Genomic DNA, 21,492 nt, shown 5'->3' on the forward strand with positions numbered 1-21,492 from the left:
GTGGTGCTGTTGTTGGTGACTGTATCACGAAGCTTGCCAGTTTTGACCTTTCTCTGCTTGCCTTTGGCGGTTTCTTTCCACGACCCTTCTTCTATGGTCTTCATCTGATCTGCAATATTTATCCATCTCTGCGAACAGGGCTTCCATTCTTTTTGGCTTTTTCCTTGATAGCTTTGAGGCTGTTGGCCTCGGATTAAGCCCCTTGATGCAGATCTCTATAGCCATGCTATCCTCCACATCTGGGGTTTGTGCCTTAAGTTGGACAAATCTTCTCACGTAGCTTGCTAAAAGGCTCTTTATCTTTTTGCACACAATTGAACAAATCCCCCTCATTAGTCATGGCTCTATGAAAGCCTTGAAAGTTTTGTATAAGTTTGGTTTTAAGATCGACCCAGCTGTATACAGATTGCAGCAGGAGTAGAGAGTACCAATTTAGTGCTGCACCCTCGCACGCTATAATGAATGACTTTTCCAATACTACATCATCTCCCCCTGCCGAGGCGATGGCTGTTTCATAACTCATGAGGAACTAGCGGGGATCTGTTTGTCCATTGAATTTTGGTAGTGCAACTGCCTTATAGGTTGTGGGCCATGGGGCTTTTTGCAGGCCTAAGGACAATTGGGAGATTTTGTCGGTAGTTGTGTATGCGCTCATTGTCACTCTGGTGTTGTGCCCAACGAGGCTAGGATTCGGGTATATGATGGGTGTGTCATTGGTGTTGAAGGTTTGAAGTGGTGGCTGCTGCGGCTGTTGCGGTGTGTTACACAAGTATTCCAATTCGTTCAACTCTTGCTGCAACTCTGCCAGCTGCCTTTTGGCCTCATTTAGCCTCACTAGCTTGTTGGTTGCTAGTCTTTGAGCCTGAAGCTCTTGAGCAAATTTTTCTTTTTCTTTTTTAATGCCTCTAGCTGCTTGAGTGCGGAGGCCAACTCTTCTTCTATTTCACTAAGGGGTTCATCTTGCGTGCTTGTTTGCTGCAGAGTTTGGTTCGAGGTCCCCGCCTCAACCATGCCTTTCTGTGATCTTGTTCTTAAATTAGCCTCGATTCTTTTAAACTTTTTCTGCCTTCTCCGTGTTAACTTGTTCGACTGAGACAAGCTGCCTTTCTTGTCCAGCCTCATCTTCGATGGTTCTCTTCTTCTTTTGAGGTGGCATCATGGGTTTCTTAGTGGCTCAGAATACCTGCTGTTACCATGGCACTTCAGCAACCCCACCCAACCCCACGCGCAAGTCAAAATTTGAGGACCATATGTACAATACGTGTGCAAACAAAACCATAATTTCACTAGTATTGAGGGATTTTAGTTATTTCTTCTAAAAAATCTCTTGGGAAATCGTATTTTTGTAGTACAACATATATAGAAAATAAGTATTACTCCCAAATAAACTGCCCTTTTCTTTAGTATTCTTGGTTTTTGTTATTATTTTATTTAATCTTACGATTTATATATGCATAAAAAAGTAATTTAGTATCTTCAAATATGGAAACGTGGTCTTAGGAAATTGTCTAATATATACTAGTTTACCTGCAATCCACTGGCTTGCACATTATATTTCATCATACGGAAATGTCTGGCATTGTGAACGGAAGCAATTTCATCTGTCTGCAACCCGGCATAGCATGTGACACCCAGAGCTCCTGACACAAGCGCGTGAGCACCTTCTCCGACATGCGCACATGATGACCGCATGCACCCATATTATACATAGTTTATTATATTTTTGGCTGGGATATGATAATCATTAATTATTACTTGTAAAGATTGGAAACGTTACAAACGATTGTAGAAAAAATGCGAGTCACCAGGAAGGTAGGTAGTAGAGCATGCCGTCAGTGTCTTTCCTGTGACCTGTGTTCGTGGTGCACATGGCAGAATGCACAGTCTATACATAGGAACCAGAAGTTGGCTTCGAAACCAAATCACTCATTAGTCCTTCGGTACTGCAGTGAACGCTATCTAGCTAGCTAATTTCCCCTTGAAATCAGTGGCCATGGGTAGCCTTCCACTTGAAGCCATGATGCCACTGAACCCCGATTCATTCGCTGGGGAGTCCAGTGCCGTGGTCGACTTCCTCGCCGACTACTACCGCAACGTCGATAAGTATCCGGTCATGGCCAACACCCAGCCAGGGACCATCCGTAAGCTTCTTCCGGAGGCAGCCCCGGAGTTGGGCGACTCCATGGATCGCATACTGGATGATGTGCAGCGGGATATCCTCCCCGGCCTCACACATTGGCAGAGCCCTAGCTTCTTTGCCTATTTCCCGGCGAATGCAAGCACCGCAGGGTTCGCCGGGGAGATGTTGTCGGCTGGTCTCAACGTCGTCCCGTTCGTCTGGACGGCGTCACCGGTGGCCACTGAGCTGGAGCAGGTCGTGGTTGACTGGATGGCTAGCCTCCTCGGCCTACCGGAGCGCTTCCACTTCAAGGGAGGAGGAGGCGGTGTCCTGCATGGGAGCACGTGCGAGGCGGTGGTGTGCACTCTCGCTGCCGCGCGCGACCGTGCACTCAGCAAGCTCGGACATGAGGGCATCCTCAAGCTTGTCGTGTATGCCTCGGACCAGACCCACGCAACCTTCCAGAAGGGCGCGAGCATCGTCGGCATCCCTCCAGCAAACTTCCGCATCCTGCGGACTTCGGCAAACTCGGGATACGGCCTGACCGCCACCATCGTCCAAAGAGCAATCGAGGAAGACGTCGCCCGCGGGCTGGTTCCCCTTTACCTCTGCGCCACCGTCGGCACTACTGGTCTGGGGGCCATTGACCGAGTGCGCGAGCTCGGCCATGTTGCCCGGCGTTATGGTAATTCATTCAACCTCCCTCTCTTATACGCTAATCACCCATACGGTGACACTAAATACGTAGAAATGGAATGCGCTATGCGGTCACAAGTCACGATTCATGCTCACTTAACAATCAACAATCAGTTCCTATAACCATCTGACAAGAATACATGTTTTACAGGAACCTGGCTGCACATCGACGCAGCCTACGCCGGAAGCGCAGCCATTTGCCCGGAGTTCCAAGGTCACCTCGACGGCGCCGAGCTCGCGGACTCGCTGAGCATGAACCCACATAAGTGGTTCCTCACCAACATGGACTGCTGCTGCCTCTGGGTGGCGAACCCTACCACCATGACCGACGCACTGTCCACTGACCCGGAGTACCTCAAGAATGTCGGCACCACGTCTAAGATGGCGGAAACGGTCGACTACAAGGACTGGCAGATCGCGCTGTCACGCCGCTTCCGTGCCATCAAACTCTGGGTGGTGCTACGGCGCTATGGAGCGGCGGGAACGCGCGCGCACATACGGAGGCACATCCAGATGGCAGAGTGGTTCGAGCACGTCGTGGCGGCGGACGAGCGGTTTGAGGTCGTGGTGCCAAGGAACTTCTCCTTGGTGTGCTTCCGCCTCCGCCCGCGGTTCATGGCGGATAAAGCTGTGGAGGCCCTGAACCGCGACCTCCTCGCAGCGGTGAATGCAAGCGGCCGGGCGTTCATGACGCACTTCGTCGTGGACGACAAGTTTGTGATCCGCCTAGCCGTGGGTGGGTCAATGACAGAGATGCGGCACGTCCGGGCCGCATGGGAGCTTCTCAAGGAGAAGGCCAACGACTTGATCGCCACCGGTTGTTAGTTATTGCTCATTGCTAGTGCTATACCATGCATGGCCAGCAACAGAAGCTGAGCATTCTATTATTGCTGCCATTCGTAGTTAGAGCACACCATGAATGCAATAGTCAATCCATCTGAACCATGAACATTCACTATGACCATGTATGCGACACAATATACATAAGTGCTACTGCCGATATTGGATTCTATTTCTGGAGAAGCGGCTGCTTCTACGGAGCAGGCCGATTGAATTTTAAGTATGTTATGATACTTGTAAAAAATCGATGCTAGGCATGGATTCCTGGAAGGGGCCCGTCACAACTCACAATGGAAGGGACCCGTCATAACCAAGCTCGTTAATACAAAAGAAACGTCACGCGAAACAAATGGACGCTAAGCCACACACCTGAAGAAATTTTACCCGAAATTTGCAACACGTCAAGAATGGTTGTCACTCAACCGTCTCACATCTCTTTTGTTTAAGGAAACCAGGCTCGTTACTACAAAATGAACACCAAGATGATAGAGCTCTTTTACGATCCACAATACTACTACTTAGTAGTATATAGTATATATATAAGATCTAACTGTTCATTATTATGGATAATTTAGTAATTATTACAATGTAAAAAGTGATATTTCAAATAGAATGGTCTTTTAAATTTTCTGCTAGTATCAAAAATAAAATTATAGTGGTGCCATTTGTGTTTTCTTACCATGATACCCTTATACTACCTATACTACTCGTGTATACTACCCATACCACAGGCGTAGGTTTCAGTAGTATCTAATTAATCTTGACCGTCGGATATGTTTATACTAGTCATTTTCGAACACAAGTATAGTCTAGTGTTGTGTTCCGTAAAAGAGCTCATATAATATATTATAAAACTTATTTGTGAAAGCTAAAGGCAACAACAGGGGATAAATTCCAGAATAGGTAAGAACAGAAATTTAAAAGGGCAAAATTTGTTGATGCATGGAAATGCATAGAATACTTATTGGAGCGAAGGCCCTTTTAGGTCCATGGGCTATTTATGCCCCTCCACTCGCCCATTCAGAGTTGCTGGAGTGTCCATACATCTATTGAAGACCAAGGCTCATCAAGTGACCAATGGAGAAACCACACATCCACTGTGATAATTTTAGAGCATCCAGGTGACGATATTCAATGCGCTCAAATGGTGGTATTCAACTTAGAAAAAATAGTAGCACCAGAAGATCTCAGAGTCATCGGAGCAACCATCGAAGCAATTGGTACAACTGAGAAGTAAGCTTGAGTTGCAGCAAGCACTAGATGATCCGACGGGGTCCTTTTCACAAGCGTCGGAGCAATTCGTAAAGAAGACGGAGAAAGACCTATAGCACAAGATATTCCGATGGCTAGAAGATGAAGGAATCGGACCAAGCATATTTACTTTGAAAACGTCAAGAGAGTTTTTAGGAAAAACTCCTTCAGCACCGGATGATCCGACGTTACGTCGGATGAATTTAGGTAGAGGTCCAACGGCTATATACGTCAGCAGGGGGCGTGTCACACCCGATTTTAAGGACAAAACCGAGTGCTTTCAATACATGTGCGCAAGGAACAAGTTACACACATGTACGACATAAGTGAATAACAAAGGCAGTGCCAAAGTGAATAAAGAGAGTATTAAACTTTATTACATGACCGAAAGTCTTAATAAAACACAAGCCTAACTTATTACGCAGCGGATTCCGAAGACGACGATGACACCTCAGGCTGCTGACTGAAGAACCGTATGCCTAGAACTCCTCAAACTCGTGCAGGTACTTCTGCAGATTCTCTTCGTCTGAACAGCGGTTTTGCAAGGGTGAGTACACTTATGGTTGGTACTCAACAAGTCGTGGGGAATAGTGTAGTGTGAGGCCAACCAAGGTATGGCTAAAGCTAAATAGCATCAACTTTTAATTAGCTTGGTCAAATTTTATTAGCAATTAACTAAGTATAAGTTTATACCACCCCAAATTAAACATGAACATAAATAAAGTAAACAAAATATGCATGGTATGACAACAATTTAAGTCCATCTTTCGTTAGTATTATCATGTGAGGGTCCAGGCCGCTCTTAACCGTGAGCACGGTTGATCAATCAGTTTTACACTCTGCAGAGGTCGCACATCTTTACCCACAAGTCGCGTAAAAGTTCAAAAGAACTTTGGACCCAACCATGCGGTGTTTGCAAGGCACCATACCACACTTCCAAGGTGTGATTGCATAGGGATGCTACGAGGCCTTTACAAAGATTCATTAGTCAGTGGTAACCCGCTAAGGTTTCGGTGTCTGGCGTGCACAACCTATCACAGGACAATGATGGAACGACTCAGTCCCCCCTCTTGCCTAATCACGAGTAAGATTACTCCAGACTAAGGTTTCTAATTATTTAGCCAAGACCAGAGCCAATTAGTCTTGTGGTAGCACTATTTTCCTGGGTGGCTGTCCATGTTCCGATTAAACGTTTGTGATCTTGTATTAATGAAAGGTATAACAGAAGTAAAGCAAGATTAATCATTGAGTTCAGTTAAACCAACTTATCCTAAGTAGGAACTAAGCATGAGCTACCCAACATAAAAGTAAACCCGGTTGGTCAAGGCAAAGGTAAATTCAATCTAGGCAAACCTTAATTGGGACCCATCAATTTAATCTTAACAAGGGCATAGCATAATTGTTGAGTATGAGAAAGTAAAAGTGTATAGGACTGAGAAGTAGTGATCAAGGACACGACTTGCCTTCTTGGCCTTGCTCTTGCTGTTCGTACTCGTCGAAGGCTTGATCTTCAAATCCCCCGAATTGCTGAACGTCTATACACATCACACGAGCACATACAAGCAAACAAGGGCACAAAGTAAGAAAACAGTACACCAATCACAACTAAACAGAGAAAACAAGCTTGAAAAATTAATCTACGCTTTAAACAAACACGTGGATTTAAAGAACGTGAAAAACGGAGTTAAGATGCAACAGATATGATTAAAACAAGATAAGAGGGCTTTTCTGTGAGAAAAACAAAACTTCTAGGGTCGAACTGCGGAAAACCGAGGGCTTATACGTGATTATGCCTAGAAACCGAAGGTTTAACACGCAAAAACACAACTTGGGATGGCGGGTTGATTTTACAGAAACTCAGGGTCTAAACCGAAAGAAAACAGGACCAAAACAAAATTATTTTTCAACTAGATTGGACTGCGGGTTGATTTATGGAAAAGGCCAGGGCTTAAGTGCCAACAAGGTGCAGCGCGACGCGATTTACCGTTATGCGATCCGGTTGACTCGCTGCGGGCCGTCGGATTTGGATCTGACAGTCTCGGTCGTCGGCAACACCGAAGCGGCGGCGCACCAGTCAGCGGGCGGCTATGAGCGGCGGCGGTTCGTCGGAATTAGCCGATACGGCGCTCCGGGGCTCGGTTTCGCGCGTGGAAAACACAGGAAGCATGAGAAAAGAAAGGTGATCCCGTTTTGGTGGTTCACGATGACCAAGGTCACCGGAAGGCGGCGGCGGAGAGAGGGTGGCGGCGCTGGAGCTCTGGTGGCAGCGCTTGGTAGGGTTTCGGGGGCGCTATTGCGGCGTGCTCGGGGTCGCAGGGGGGGGAGGGGGCAGCGGGGTGGCGGCTTATATAGGAGCGGAGTCCGGTGGCGGTCGGAGTGGAGTCCTAGCCGGATACGGCCGGAGGACGGGGATGAGGGATAGGTCCCAGCTGTTAGAAATCTTTACCCACAACTCGCGTAAAAGTTCAAAAGAACTTTGGACCCAACCATGCGGTGTTTGCAAGGCACCATACCACACTTCCGAGGTGTGATTGCATAGGAACGCTACGAGGCCTTTACAAAGATTCATTAGTCAGTGGTAACCCGCTAAGGTTCGGTGTCTGGCATGCACAACCTATCACAGGACAATGATACAACGACTCAGTCCTCCCTCTTGCCTCATCACGAGTAAGGTTTCTAATTATTTAGCCAAGACCAGAGCCAATTAGTCTTGTGGTAGCACTGTTTTCCTGGGTGGCTCTCCCTGTTCCGATTAAACGTTTGTGATCTTGTACTAATGAAAGGTATAACAGAAGTAAAGCAAGATTAATCATTGAGTTCAGTTAAACCAACTTATCCCAAGTAGGAACTAAGGATGATCTACCAAACATAAAAGTACACCCGGTTAGTCAAGGCATAGGTAAATTCAATCTAGGCAAACCTTAATTGGGACCCATCAATTTAATCTTAACAAGGGCATAGCATAATTGTTGAGTACGAGAAAGTAAAAGTGTATAGGACTGAGAAGTAGGGATCAAGGACACAACTTGCCTTCTTGGCCTTGCTCTTGCTGTTCGTACTGCTCGAAGGCTTGATCTTCAAATCCCCCAAATTGCTGAACGTCTATACGCATCACACGAGCACATACAAGCAAACAAGGGCACAAAGTAAGAAAACAGTACACCAATAACAACTAAACAGAGAAAACAAGCCTGAAAAATTAATCTACACTTTAAAACAAACATGTGGATATAAAGAACGCGAAAAACGGAGTTAAGATGCAAAAGATATGATTAAAACAAGATCCAGGGGCTTTTCTGCGAGAAAAACAAAACTTCTAGGGTCGAACTCCGAAAAACCGAGGGCTTGTACATGATTATGCCTATAAACCGAAGGTTTAACACGGAAAAATGCAACTTAGGATGGCGGGTTGAATTAGAGAAACTCAGGGTCTAAACCGAAAGAAAGCAGGACCAAAACACAATTATTTTTGAACTAGATTGGACTGCAGGTTGATTTGCGGAAAAGGCGAGCGCTTCAGTGCAAAAGAGGCGCGGCGCGACACGATTGAGTACGCGATCCGGTTGACTCGCTGTGGGCTGTCGGATTTGGATCCGACGGTCTCGGTTGTCGATGACACCTAAGCGGCAGCGGACCAGGCGGCGGGCGGCGACGAGCGGCGGCGGTTTGCTGGAATTAGCCGATACGGCGCTCCGGGGCTCGATTTCGCGCGCGGAAAACACCGGAAGCATGAGAGAAGCAAGGCGATCCCTTTTCGGCGGTTCACGGTGATCGAGGCTCACTGGAAGGTGGTGCTTGGCGGCGGAGAGAGGGTGGCGGCACTTGCTGGGGTTTCGGGAGCGCTGTTGCGGGGTGCTTGAGGTGGGGGGGGGGGGCGGCGGCTTATACAGGGGCGGAGTCCGGGCGCGGTCGGAGTGGAGTCCCGGCCGGAGCACGGGGATGACGGGTAGGTCCCACTCGTCAGACCTGCGGAAGGAGGCCGCTGCCGCTGGGCAGGCCGACGGAGTGGGCCGAGCGAGCGACATGGGCTGGCAAGGGAAAAAGGGAAAGCGGCAGCTTCGCGGGCCGAAGGAAAAGGCGGAGCGGGCCGGGGGAGGTAGCGGCGCTGTGCTGCAGGGAAATAGGATCCGGGCTGAAAGAGAAAGGAGGAGGAGAAGGATGCAGCCCAGGAGGACGAAGAGAAAAGAGGAAAAGAAAGATTTTTGAAATTGAAATTGAAATTGAGATTCAATTTTCATTCAAACACAAGCAATCAAAATAAATGCACCAGCATGCAATGCACAAAGAACTCCTATGATGGTTTAATTTAATTTAGAGAAAATAAAATTAAATGCCTAGAAATTTGAATGACATCCTAATTGAGCAAATTTTAGTGTATTTAAATTCTTTAAAAAATTTGGGTGTTACAGGGCACTAGATGATCCGACGCCTATCTCAAGTGACCATCGGATCATCCAATGCTCACATATTTTACTAGCCGTTGTAGCGAAGGCTCTTTGAGATCCATGGGCTATTTATGCCCTCTCCACTCGCCCATTCAGAGGTGCTGGATTGTCCATACATCGATTGAAGACCAAGGCCCATCAAGAACACATCCATGCCACCAAAACTGCAAAAGCGATAATCCAAGGCTTAGCACGAGCTAAGAGATTGATTAGCTCTAGGATAGGCCTAGAGAGAGTAGTGCCAGGTGTTGCTACCTTGTGATTGGTTCAAGGAGTGATCCACTATTGTAAGCTTGGGGCGCCGGCACCTTGGGGTCTTGGTGGCTCTCCGGCAAGTCTTCGACACCCCAGCTCAGTGTGGAGCAGCGTCGACAGCCGGATGCGGGGGACAAGAAGACTCCTTCCTTCGTGGAGCAGCTCCATGGTGAAGACGACGTCAAGGTGACCGAAGGGGGGTAGTAGTGAGCATTGCATTTGTGGATAGCTTGTCATCCGGCTTGGCTAGAGCCTTTGTAGCGAGCCCAAGACCTTGACCGGGAGAGACTTGGTGAGTAGGAGCTTGTCCTTGGTGGAGCTCCAACGCATGGACTAGGGGTGGCATTTGGCTACCGATACCATGTGATAAATCATCGTGCTAGGTTTGCATCTTTTCTAACCCACTCCTTTACATTTCCGCACTACATTCTCGCAACTTGAGTGCCTTTAATTACTTTCCAGAGTAGTACCTTGTTAGGATTGGCTCTAGGTTGCAAAACTCTTTGTGGGTGGGAAGTTTCACTAGATCAACCATAGATGCACATGTAGATAGCATGATCTAGTTTAGGTTTGGAAGCAAGTAGTGGAAGTCATAGGCCAAGGATTTTAAGCTAGCCTAATTCACCCCTCCCCTTCTTATGGTACGAGCATCGATTCCTTTCAATTTGCTTTAGCACCATGAAGGCAATAGTCATCCATCTGCACCATGATCATAGAGCAATGCAAAACCACGAGAGAAACGAAACGGCTGCTCTTCCTTCATTTTATTCCAATTAATATGGACGTGGAGGTTACAGGACACACCATGCTAGCTGTAGCGCCGGCAACAGGGAAACAAACCCAAGAAAGCAATGCGGACATTTTATTCTACTTTTTTATGCAGAATATATGGAGGCACCAGCCAGCCCAGCAACAACGACAATGGCGGCTACTTGGTATACTCGATGGCCCAGAAGTTGGCGTAGATGTAGGTGGACTTGACGCTGGTAAACCCGGCGCCCTTGGCGAGCTCCACAAACTCCCTCTCGTACCTCTCCTTGCCGTCGGGGCTGTACGCGAGCAGGCACACGTCGACGCCGATCAACCCCTGCGCGCTGTTTGTGGCATCCGGGTTCACCGGCAGGATGCACTCGACACTGATGAGCTTGCCGTGCGGAGGCAGCGCCTCGTAGCAGTTCTTGAGCAGCTTGGCGCAGTGGTTGTCGCCCCAGCAATTGAGGATCCACTTCATGAGGATGGCGTCGCCGGAGGGCACCTTCTCAAACATGTCGCCTCCCACGTGCTGCACCTGCACGTCGGGGTAGGCCGGCGCCTCGGAGATGACGTGGGGAAGGTCGAAGTTGATCCCTTGAATGGTCGGGTACCTGGAGGTGATGGCATGGATGGTGGAGCCGAGGCCGCCGCCAACGTCGACGAGGGTGCGGACGCCGTCGAAGCCCGTGTAGAGCTCCAAGAGCTTCTTGGTGAGGATGACGGAATGCTGCTTCATGGCCTCATTGAAGACTCCGTTGAAGCGTGCGTCAGTACCGGCGTAGTCGAACCAGGAAGGCGTCCCAAACGCCCTGTTGAATGGGCTGCCACCCTCAAGGACCGCGTCCGTCATGTAGCTCCAGGCGTGCATGAAGAGCTTGTCGTTGGCGAGGAGGTGGAACGGAGCCATGGAGACACCATCCTCGTTGGGGGTGAGCCACTTGCACACTGGCGCGGCGCTGTACTGGCGGCACAGGCTGCCATCCTCGCCCTCCTCCACCACGCAGGACACAACTTTGTAGGACGCCAGAAGTCGCAGCAAGCGATCCACCATGGACGGCGCGGCGGGGTTGGCCTTGGAAGGCAGCTTCGCTGAATGATCGATGAGGCGAAAGGGGCCGTTTATATAGAGCTTCGAGCTAGGCTTTGTTCACCAAGCTGAAAATCATGCATTCTTTGACAAGTATGGGATTGCTTGTATGGTGTGAGAGCTAGCAGCTAGCGTGGCAGTGATTGTTTATTATATTTCTTATTACCCCATGCAAAACCTCCCTCCTAATAAGATCGTGATGCACGAGGCTGAATACTATATTGTTTTGTCTGCAGTCTAATCGATTTGGAATCTGCAAATATGATCAATTCACGACATTGGAGATGGTCGGCGCACGAAATGCCGCCGGGACACAACGAGGAGTGGCAGTCCTATTGAAACTTTCAGAGAAGCACCTTGTGCCCTTTGAGAATCTGTTTTGCATTAGATCAAGGTTGAGATGGTTTCACGTGCGTGATGGACATGGCTTCGCTACTGCACAACTGTTTTTCAAGAATCAAGATATTCTGCATGGGATGTCCTGCGTCTCTGGTGTCGGTGCAATCTTTCTCCTGTTGAACACGTACACTAGCGTCTGATGCCAGAGTGAGGTGGATCGGGTGGATCAAGGCTACGGCGTAGCACATTATCAAGGCTCGGGCGGCCAGAGCAAGAACACGAGCTGGCCGACCGTAGAGGGAAGACGCAACCGGCACTCGCAGAATCTACGTGGCTCCCCTTGGTCGTTCTTTGTCTCACCCTATGGGTATCGTGGAGGCACGGCGCCAGGCTGGCGGCACGGTGTAGCCTCAATTCAGAACTTTCCTAGCCAGGGCGTGGCCGAGGGCGATTGGTTGCTCAACCTGATGAGAACTTGGGTGGGTGCTCCTGCATGGGAGAGAATAGGGTGACGGATGAGAATGCAGATGAGGGACGGGGCTCAGACGAGGGGTGGGTTGGAGACATGTTTTCACTGTTGAACTCTTAGCGTCAAGATGAGAGGTGAGATGAGATACCGGTAGGACCTGCTCTTACCATGGCACTTCAGCAACCCCACCCCAACCCCGCGCGCAAGTCAAAATTTGAGGACCATATGTACAATACGTGTGCAAACAAAACCATAATTTTACTAGTATTGAGGGATTTTAGTTATTTCTTCTAAAAAATCTCTTGGGAATCGAAATCGTATTTTTGTAGTACAACATATATAGAAAATAAGTATTGTTCACAAATAAACTGCCCTATACTTGGTTTTTGTTATTATTTTATTTAATCTTAAGATTTATATCTGCATAAAAAAGTAATTTAGTATCTTCAAATATGGAAACGTGGTCTTAGGAATAGAGCTCATATTTTATTCTTGAGCATGCCTAGTGGAAAAATAATATCTAAAAAACTGCAAAGAAATTTAATACCTAAGCCTTCGATCCGCTCTACTTTTTGTATACTAGTTTACCTGCAATCCACTGGCTTGCACATTATATTTCATCTGTCTGCAACCCTGCATAGCATGTGACACCCAGAGCTCCTGACACAAGCGCGTGAGCACCTTCTCCGACATGCGCACATGATGACCGCATGCACCCATATTATACATAGTTTATTATATTTTTGGCTGGGATATGATAATCATTAATTATTACTTGTAAAGATTGGAAACGTTACAAACGATTGTAGAAAAAATGCGAGTCACCAGGAAGGTAGGTAGTAGAGCATGCCGTCAGTGTCTTTCCTGTGACCTGTGTTCGTGGTGCACATGGCAGAATGCACAGTCTATACATAGGAACCAGAAGTTGGCTTCGAAACCAAATCACTCATTAGTCCTTCAGTACTGCAGTGAACGCTATCTAGCTAGCTAATTTCCCCTTGAAATCAGTTTTCTTGCGTGGCCATGGGTAGCCTTCCACTTGAAGCTTGGACATGAGGCGGTGGTGTGCACTCTCGCTGCCGCGCGCGACCGTGCACTCAGCAAGCTCGGACATGAGGGCATCCTCAAGCTTGTCGTGTATGCCTCGGACCAGACCCACGCAACCTTCCAGAAGGGCGCGAGCATCGTCGGCATCCCTCCAGCAAACTTCCGCATCCTGCGGACTTCGGCAAACTCGGGATACGGCCTGACCGCCACCATCGTCCAAAGAGCAATCGAGGAAGACGTCGCCCGCGGGCTGCTTCCCCTTTACCTCTGCGCCACCGTCGGCACTACTGGTCTGGGGGCCATTGACCGAGTGCGCGAGCTCGGCCATGTTGCCCGGCGTTATGGTAATTCATTCAACCTCCCTCTCTTATACGCTAATCACCCATACGGTGACACTAAATACGTAGAAATGGAATGCGCTATGCGGTCACAGGTCACGATTTCATGCTCACTTAACAATCAACAATCAGTTCCTATAACCATCTGACAAGAATACATGTTTTACAGGAACCTGGCTGCACATCGACGCAGCCTACGCCGGAAGCGCAGCCATTTGCCCGGAGTTCCAAGGTCACCTCAACGGCGCCGAGCTCGCGGACTCGCTGAGCATGAACCCACATAAGTGGTTCCTCACCAACATGGACTGCTGCTGCCTCTGGGTGGCGAACCCTACCACCATGACCGACGCACTGTCCACTGACCCGGAGTACCTCAAGAATGTCGGCACCGCGTCTAAGATGGCGGAAACGGTCGACTACAAGGACTGGCAGATCGCGCTGTCACGCCGCTTCCGTGCCATCAAACTCTGGGTGGTGCTACGGCGCTATGGAGCGGCGGGAATGCGCGCGCACATACGGAGGCACATCCAGATGGCAGAGTGGTTCGAGCACGTCGTGGCGGCGGACGAGCGGTTTGAGGTCGTGGTGCCAAGGAACTTCTCCTTGGTGTGATTCCGCCTCCGCCCGCGGTTCATGGCGGATAAAGCTGTGGAGGCCCTGAACCGCGACCTCCTCGCAGCGGTGAATGCAAGCAGCCGGGCGTTCATGACGCACTTCGTCGTGGACGACAAGTTTGTGATCCGCCTAGCCGTGGGTGGGTCAATGACAGAGATGCGGCACGTCCGGGCCGCATGGGAGCTTCTCAAGGAGAAGGCCAACGACTTGATCGCCACCGGTTGTTAGTTATTGCTCATTGCTAGTGCTATACCATGCATGGCCAGCAACAGAAGCTGAGCATTCTATTATTGCTTCCATTCGTAGTTAGAGCACACCATGAATGCAATAGTCAATCCATCTGAACCATGAACATTCACTATGACCATGTATGCGACACAATATACATAACTGCTACTGCCGATATTGGATTCTATTTCTGGAGAAGCGGCTGCTTCTACGGAGCAGGCCGATTGAATTTTAAGTATGTTATGATACTTGTAAAAAATCGATGCTAGGCATGGATTCCTGGAAGGGGCCCGTCACAACTCACAATGGAAGGGACCCGTCATAACCAACCTCGTTAATACAAAAGAAACATCAGGCGAAACAAATGGACGCTAAGCCACACACCTGAACATAAGGCTGTATATGTAATTTTACCATGACAGCGACGTCTCGAATGAGAACCAAGTTACTGTCTTGTACGGAATATTCTTGGGATGTAGTGGTTGCGTATCGGTATAACGGGGATGCGGAAATGTAACTTTATAGCTCTATAAAGGGAGGCGAACCGTCCTCCCTAAGGACACGAATCTTTGTTAGGATAGCCACTGTAATGTCTGTATGAACCACTGTTATCTTCGTTCACTGTATTCTCATCATTGTCTGGGAATCCCCCAACATTTGGTGCCCACCGTGGTTTAACTCGTTAAACAGCCCACGATGCCACCACAACGCAAAAAGAGACCTGCAACTCAGAGGGAAGACAACACAGAAGAAGCCAACCAGCTCACGGCCCCCGAAGCCACACATCAAATCCTCCCCGACAAGGCGGAGCGTCTTGCAAGAGTCGAGAAAGCCCTAAGGGCCAAGGCAATGAGCAACCAGCCCGCAAACGAAGTCAACCACCAAAGCCACCAACCTGTGGCAAATGAAGTTGCCAACTGTGTTGATGCTCACCAGTCTGCAACACCCGAAGCTACTGGCCCATCTAGCCTGAACAATGAACTAGACTCAGTTCTCCGAAAGATAGAAGAGGTCAAAAGAAAGAAGGAACAGTTGGCACGACAAGTGCAACACCAGAAAGAGGCTGCGGCCAGGCTATCAAAGTTGAACGAGGCTAGGCGGCAACTAGAAGCACTACAGGAAGAAGTCGCAGAGCTCGAAAGCCCCCTCGAGAATGCAAACCAGGCCGCAACTTATTTTTATCAAAGTCCCACTGTCGATCAAGCACAGCTTCAACCCAGCATCAACTTCGGCCAAGGCATCCAGCACCACTCACCAGGGGTGTCCCTTGTTGTCGACCCAACTTCACCGCTCTCAATAGGGCTACAAACTGCACCATGGCCGACGACCTACAAACCAACCACCTTGCCCAAATTCAACGGGCGCACCGACCCGCGGCAATTCTTAATGAGTTATGAAGCTGCAGTAGCTTCGGCCGGAGGGGATGATGTCGTCCTCACCAAATCCTTCATAATTGCCTGCGAGGGCGCAACGCTAAATTGGTATTCGCTGCTCCCTCCACACATGGTGATCAACTGGCACGACCTCAAGATGAAGGTCACTCAAAATTTCTAGGGTTTCCACCACCCTCACACGGCCTAGGCAGACCTTTTTCAGTGCAAGCAAAAGCACAAGGAACCGCTTGCAGAGTATGTAAGAAGATACGTTCAACTTTGTTCTCAAGCACCGCAAATTGAGGAGTCTGTAGCAATATCCACTTGCATCGTGGGCCTAACCCCCAGCCCAACAGCCTCAAAATTGTTAAGGAAGGAGCCTAAAACCATGACTGCCCTCTTCAGCAAACTCGATGAATACATCAGGTCCGATGAGGACCACCGCCGAAGAGTGGCGGAACGTAACAAAGAGAGACAAAAAAACCAAAACCGAAGCTGGCAACCTTCGCCTTACAACAAGCCTCAAAACCCAAATCAAAACCAAAACCGCATCATGAACATCGAGGGAAGCCAAAACCAAAACCAGAGCCAAAGCCAAAACAACAGCACCCAAAGAGGGGGCCACTCTAGCAAAGGACGAGGTCGAGGCAAACAACCAAAGTTGTTTTACTGTGTCAACCATGGCCATCAGAATCATCACAACACAGAGTGGTGCCCCAAAAAGAAGCAGGAAGAGAGAAAAGCTGCATAAGAAGCTGCAAGGACAGCCGCGCAGACACCCAAAACAATCCACCACACAGCCTTTTACCCACACCCAACCTTCTACCACAATCAACCCAGCTTCGCCAACTTCCCGCAACCAATAAATTGGCCTCTTCCACCGCACATACAACCCTACCACCAAACAATTCCACAGCACCCCAATCCCAACCCGCCTCAGAAGCCCCAAGAAACTCTACCTCCACCCCCAAGCATGCCAGCTATAATACCCAAGCCAGAACCCAACACGCAAAACAGCAACCAAAATTCCTTACCCTCCTTCGGGATGATAATGCCAATCACCGGGGGCTCCTCGCTAGAGTTTGAAAGCAAGAGATAGAAACAGAACTACTTCAGAGAGGTCAATGTGATCATTCCCGACGGACCTCCAGCAAAGCCAGAATGGGCACACATGCCCATAACCTTCACCGAAGAGGATTTCAACCTCAAGACAACCTCGCACAACGATGCGATGGTCATCAAAGCACTGATAGCAGGCTGGACAGTGGGGAAAGTCCTGGTAGACACAGGCAGCTCCGTGGACATTCTCTTCGCAAATGCATTCAGAGAAATGAATATTGACATGAACACGCTCGACCCAAGGCATGTCCCGCTCCTTGGCTTCGGCGGAAAGCCCGTGAAGGCCTTGGGAAAAATCGCCCTCCCAGTCTCGTTCCGAGACCGAGATAATGCGAGGACAGAACACATCACCTTCGACGTAGTGGAAATGCATTATCCCTACAATGCAATACTCAGCCGTGGCTTCATCACCAAAATGGACACAACAATCAGGTAGTTGTACCTATGCATGAAAATACCCGCCCTCAAAGGGGTCATAACGGTGTACGGTGATCAGCAAATGGCAAGGAACATAGAAAAAGGGGTAGCCCCGGGCCAAAAGAATGTCCACCATCTAGCCTCGTCAAACGAAGCTGAAAACATAGCAAAGCAAAAGGCCCACGACGAGCCTAAGAGAGCTAAACAAAAGGTAAAAATCAGTGCGGATGGCAAAACAAAGCGGGTACCTCAAAACATAGCTAAGCCACACACCTGAACAAATTTTCCCCGAAATTTGCAACACGTCAAGAGTGCTTATCACTCAACCGTCTCACATCTCTTTTGTTTAAGGAAACTAGGCTCGTTACTACAAAATGAACACCAAGATGATAGAGCTCTTTTACGATACACAATACTACTACTTAGTAGTATATAGTATATATATATAAGATCTAACTGTTCATTATTATGGATAATTTAGTAATTATTACAATGTAAAAAGTGATATTTCAAATAGAATGGTCTTTTAAACTTTCTACTAGTATCAAAAATAAAATTATAGTGGTGCCATTTGTGTTTGCTTACCATGATACCCTTATACTACCTATACTACTCATGTATACTACTCATACCATAGGCGTAGGTTTCAGTAGTATGTAATTAATCTTGACCGTCGGATATGTTTATACTAGTCATTTTCGAACACAAGTATAGTCTAGTGTTGTGTTCCGTAAAAGAGCTCATATAATATGTTATAAAACTTATTTGTGAAAGCTAAAGGCAACAACAGGGGATAAATTTCAGAATAGGTAAGAACAGAAATTTAAAAGGGCAAAATTTGTTGATGCATGGAAATGCATAGAATGCTTATTACTCAATCGACTCACATCTCTTTTTCCTAGGAAACACAATAATTGTTGGAAACAAAGCACTTATTGTTGGAAACAAAGCACTTATTGTTGTTCATAGCAGCTGAGATTGACTTACATATATTTATTTGCAAACAGGTGTGAAATGTGATACAATAATTCAGAAAGCTAGACATCCTGAGCCATGCGAGGGATAAGAAGAAGCTTCTCCTTACGGTGCACATCCATCCCATACGACTCTGACATATCGACGCCTGTCGACCCCGGCAGAAGCTCCCAGTTGAAGTGGTAGATGAGGTTGGCAAGAATGATTTCGAAAGTGGCGGTGGTGAAGTTTATACCCGGGCACATCCTTCGCCCAGACCCAAACGGCAAGAAACGGAAGTCGTTCCCCTGGAAGTCAGAAGCAGCATCCACGGCTTCTTCCATGAACCGCTCGGGCATGAACTCCTCTGCACTCTCCCAGTAGGTGGAGTCCCTGCCTAGAGCCCACGCGTTGACGATTACACGTGTCCCAGAGGGTATGGTATATCCCTCCACCTCCCATTCGGCCATGGACAAGTGGGGTATCAAAAGAGGCCCCGGCGCGTGTAGCCGCATTGACTCTTTCATCACCGCCGTCAGGTAGCTCATGCCGCTCAGGTCTTGTTCAGTGACCAGTTCCTTCCCCTTGGTTGCGCACCCCCGCACCTCAGCTTGAAGCTTGGTCATCACCTTGGGATTCCGCATCAGCTCAGCCATGGCGTAGTCTAGTGCTATGTAGGTTGTGTCCGTCCCAGCTTCAAACATGTCCTACATGAACATATCGGTAAGTAGAACTCCAAATCAAATTTAACCAAGCTAGTCCATGAAACGTCTCATATGTACCTCTCGTGAAAAATAAACATACCATCAGTATTGCCTTGACGTTGTCTCTGGTCAGGCCGTACTCTTGTTGAACGGAGAGCAGCACATCGATGAAGTCCTCCTCGTCCTCACCATCGACCGGCTTGGTCTTGTGCTTGTCGATGAGGCTGTCCAAAAGGTTATCCCATATCTTCCTGTGCTTCACGGCCTTGGCCGATACCAAGTCCAACCTCGCCAAGCTCGGGAAATAGTCGTCCAGGTTAAATCCCCCCAGGAGCTTGGCGTTCGTCTCTAACAGCTCCCGGAACAGCTGGTTCCGACCTTGTTCCCTGGGGAGCCTGCCCGTCACGGCCTGGCACACGATGTCGTTGGCGAAGAAGCTGAAGAGCTTGCTGACGTCGACCGCGATGCCCATGGCGGCGGCGGCCGTCACCTTGGCTAAAACCAGCTGGACCTCCTGCTCGCGGGCGGCGCGGTTGGACCGGACCTTCGCCGCGGTAAGGAGGTGGGTGGTGATCACCTTCCTGGCCTGGCGCCAGTACTCACCGTAGGGGGCGAAGCCGACGTCGGTGCAGCCGTAGAACAGGACGTCGGCCACCGCGGAGTGCGGCCGGGAGGCGAAGACGTGGTCGTGCGTGCGCAGGACGGCCTTGGCGGCGCGTGGGGAGGAGACGACGAGCGTTGGCACGGCGCCGAGGCGGAGGAGCATCACGTCGGGCCCGTGCCTCTTGGCGAGGTCGCGGAGGGAGTGGTGGGGAAGGGATCCGATGAGGTGGAGGTGGCCGATGATCGGGAGCTTGAACGGAGGCGACGGTAGCTTCCGGAGCAGCTTCTCTGTTCTTGACCTTGGTGTTGCCAAGTGCACGGCGACGAGGAAGAGGAAGAAGAGGAGGGCTAGGGACTCTGGAGATGCGTGTTCGTAGAGGTGCGCTAGCGCTGGAGCCGCCATGGCTGATCAACTAGTGTGCACAACACACGGCTTGCTAGCGCAACAAGTTAGAACCAGCTCGTTGCAGTTTTTGTAGAGCTCGGTAGTCGTGATCCGTCAGACAGCAAGAAGAGTATGCTATTTTTCTTCTTTTCTGCATCATCACTAGATCAGATCAGACAGGACCGACCAGATCTGATATTTTATGAGAGAATCCTATCGAATAATCATCCTTTTTATTAAACTGCACCCGACGCAGACTTTCTTTATTTGCCCATGTGCTATTATATTAATTTTTATCTCGACTATTATAATTTTTATCTCGACTATATACCACTGTCCTCATGTATGTTGTGTACCAAGAGGAACACGAGACGATCGAGATTCCAATAAAATATGTGTTTGGTGCTGGATTAATTGGCATGCTTTTCTCTCAGATGAGCTGCGTGTAGTGACACGGCGCTCGCAATAGTTGGTCGGCGCACTGGTAGACGGGCAGCTCATGGATGCTACCGACGGCTCTGCAACTTGATGCAGTTCATGCACGCTGCTGGGTGGCACCCATGGTGCGATATGGCATTGGCATTGGCACTGTGGCGGCGGATCCGACCAGTAGCAGAAGCTCGCACAAGTCTAAATGTATCTAACTTTGATGAATTTTGATTTCAAATCTATGGAGGCTTTTGAGCTCGAACTAATTGAAATGGATCACACTTTAGTAGTGCTTTCAACATAAAAAATTGACACAAATTATGGCGGTCATTTGTGCCACTGGAGAAATTAAAGGGAAAAATAGAAAAGATGGTGTTTTCAATACACTTTCTTGCTAGCTTGCTAGCCTTTCCCCACGGTGCTGAAATCGTGGCCGGGCAAAAGGGGAGGTGCATGAACTCGTCGCTGGCTGGCGGAGGACAGAGCTAGGGGCGGTTCAGGCACAACGGTGCGTAGGCGGGGTAGCGGCGAGGAGTGGCGGTGAGCAGTCTGCCTAGCCCAGGCAGAAAAACAAAGGTTTGAAACAAACAAGCCCTTGGTGTGTAACTGATAGGCATATGTTCGAAACTCCGATCCTGTCGCCCTTGATTAAAATTCATAGTAGAGACCCATTGAGGATTAGCCCTGGCATCGATCCGGCCACAGGAGAGACCGGGAGCCAAGAAGTGAAGTAAGTTGCGTGCGTGCCTGACGGCGAGGAAGCACCTCCATTGAGCCACGAGGTGGAGTACGAGGCAGAGGCGAGATGGGATGTGTTGGGGACAGACTCACATGACGGAGAGCGGTGCATCTCCTACCTACCATCTGCCATTGCCGAGGGCCTTTCACCGTGCACCACTCCGGTTCGCTCTTTTGCGTCGCTGGGAGGAAAGGGACCGCCGAGCGTTGGGTGCCGCCACCGCTCCTGTGTAGTTCACCATGGCCACCTCCTCCGATAGCGCCCACACCAGCGCTGCACCTCATTCC

The 21,492-nt window shown here is 49.1% G+C and overlaps 4 protein-coding genes and 1 pseudogene across 4 annotated transcripts; 3 read left to right on the plus strand and 2 right to left on the minus strand.

Moving 5' to 3' along the window:
• The first annotated feature begins 1,908 nt into the window (after positions 1–1,908).
• On the plus strand, positions 1,909–3,827 carry LOC117866230 (tyrosine decarboxylase 1). Its single transcript, XM_034750385.2, has 2 exons — positions 1,909–2,804; positions 2,967–3,827. Exons 1-2 carry the CDS (start codon positions 1,994–1,996, stop codon positions 3,638–3,640), a joined length of 1,485 nt encoding a protein of 494 aa, XP_034606276.1. The 5' UTR covers positions 1,909–1,993; the 3' UTR covers positions 3,641–3,827.
• A 6,622-nt stretch (positions 3,828–10,449) lies between these two features.
• Positions 10,450–11,458, minus strand: LOC117866232 (tricetin 3',4',5'-O-trimethyltransferase). The gene has a single exon (XM_034750387.2). The coding sequence runs from the start codon at positions 11,408–11,410 to the stop codon at positions 10,535–10,537; it is 876 nt and encodes a 291-aa protein (XP_034606278.2). The 5' UTR covers positions 11,411–11,458; the 3' UTR covers positions 10,450–10,534.
• Positions 11,459–12,381: 923 nt separating this feature from the next.
• LOC117866235 (phenylacetaldehyde synthase-like) lies at positions 12,382–14,644 on the plus strand (annotated as a pseudogene).
• Positions 14,645–17,026: 2,382 nt separating this feature from the next.
• On the plus strand, positions 17,027–17,410 carry LOC140220322 (uncharacterized). The gene has a single exon (XM_072290340.1). The coding sequence runs from the start codon at positions 17,027–17,029 to the stop codon at positions 17,408–17,410; it is 384 nt and encodes a 127-aa protein (XP_072146441.1).
• A 913-nt stretch (positions 17,411–18,323) lies between these two features.
• LOC117866229 (indole-2-monooxygenase) lies at positions 18,324–20,188 on the minus strand. The gene is made up of 2 exons (XM_034750384.2): positions 19,150–20,188; positions 18,324–19,052 (listed from the first exon to the last, which is right to left on the minus strand). Exons 1-2 carry the CDS (start codon positions 20,053–20,055, stop codon positions 18,429–18,431), a joined length of 1,530 nt encoding a protein of 509 aa, XP_034606275.1. The 5' UTR covers positions 20,056–20,188; the 3' UTR covers positions 18,324–18,428.
• Between the last annotated feature and the right edge of the window lie 1,304 nt (positions 20,189–21,492).

This window comes from Setaria viridis, chromosome 8, assembly GCF_005286985.2.
Source record: "Setaria viridis chromosome 8, Setaria_viridis_v4.0, whole genome shotgun sequence".
In the NCBI taxonomy this organism is placed as follows: Eukaryota; Viridiplantae; Streptophyta; class Magnoliopsida; order Poales; family Poaceae; genus Setaria; species Setaria viridis.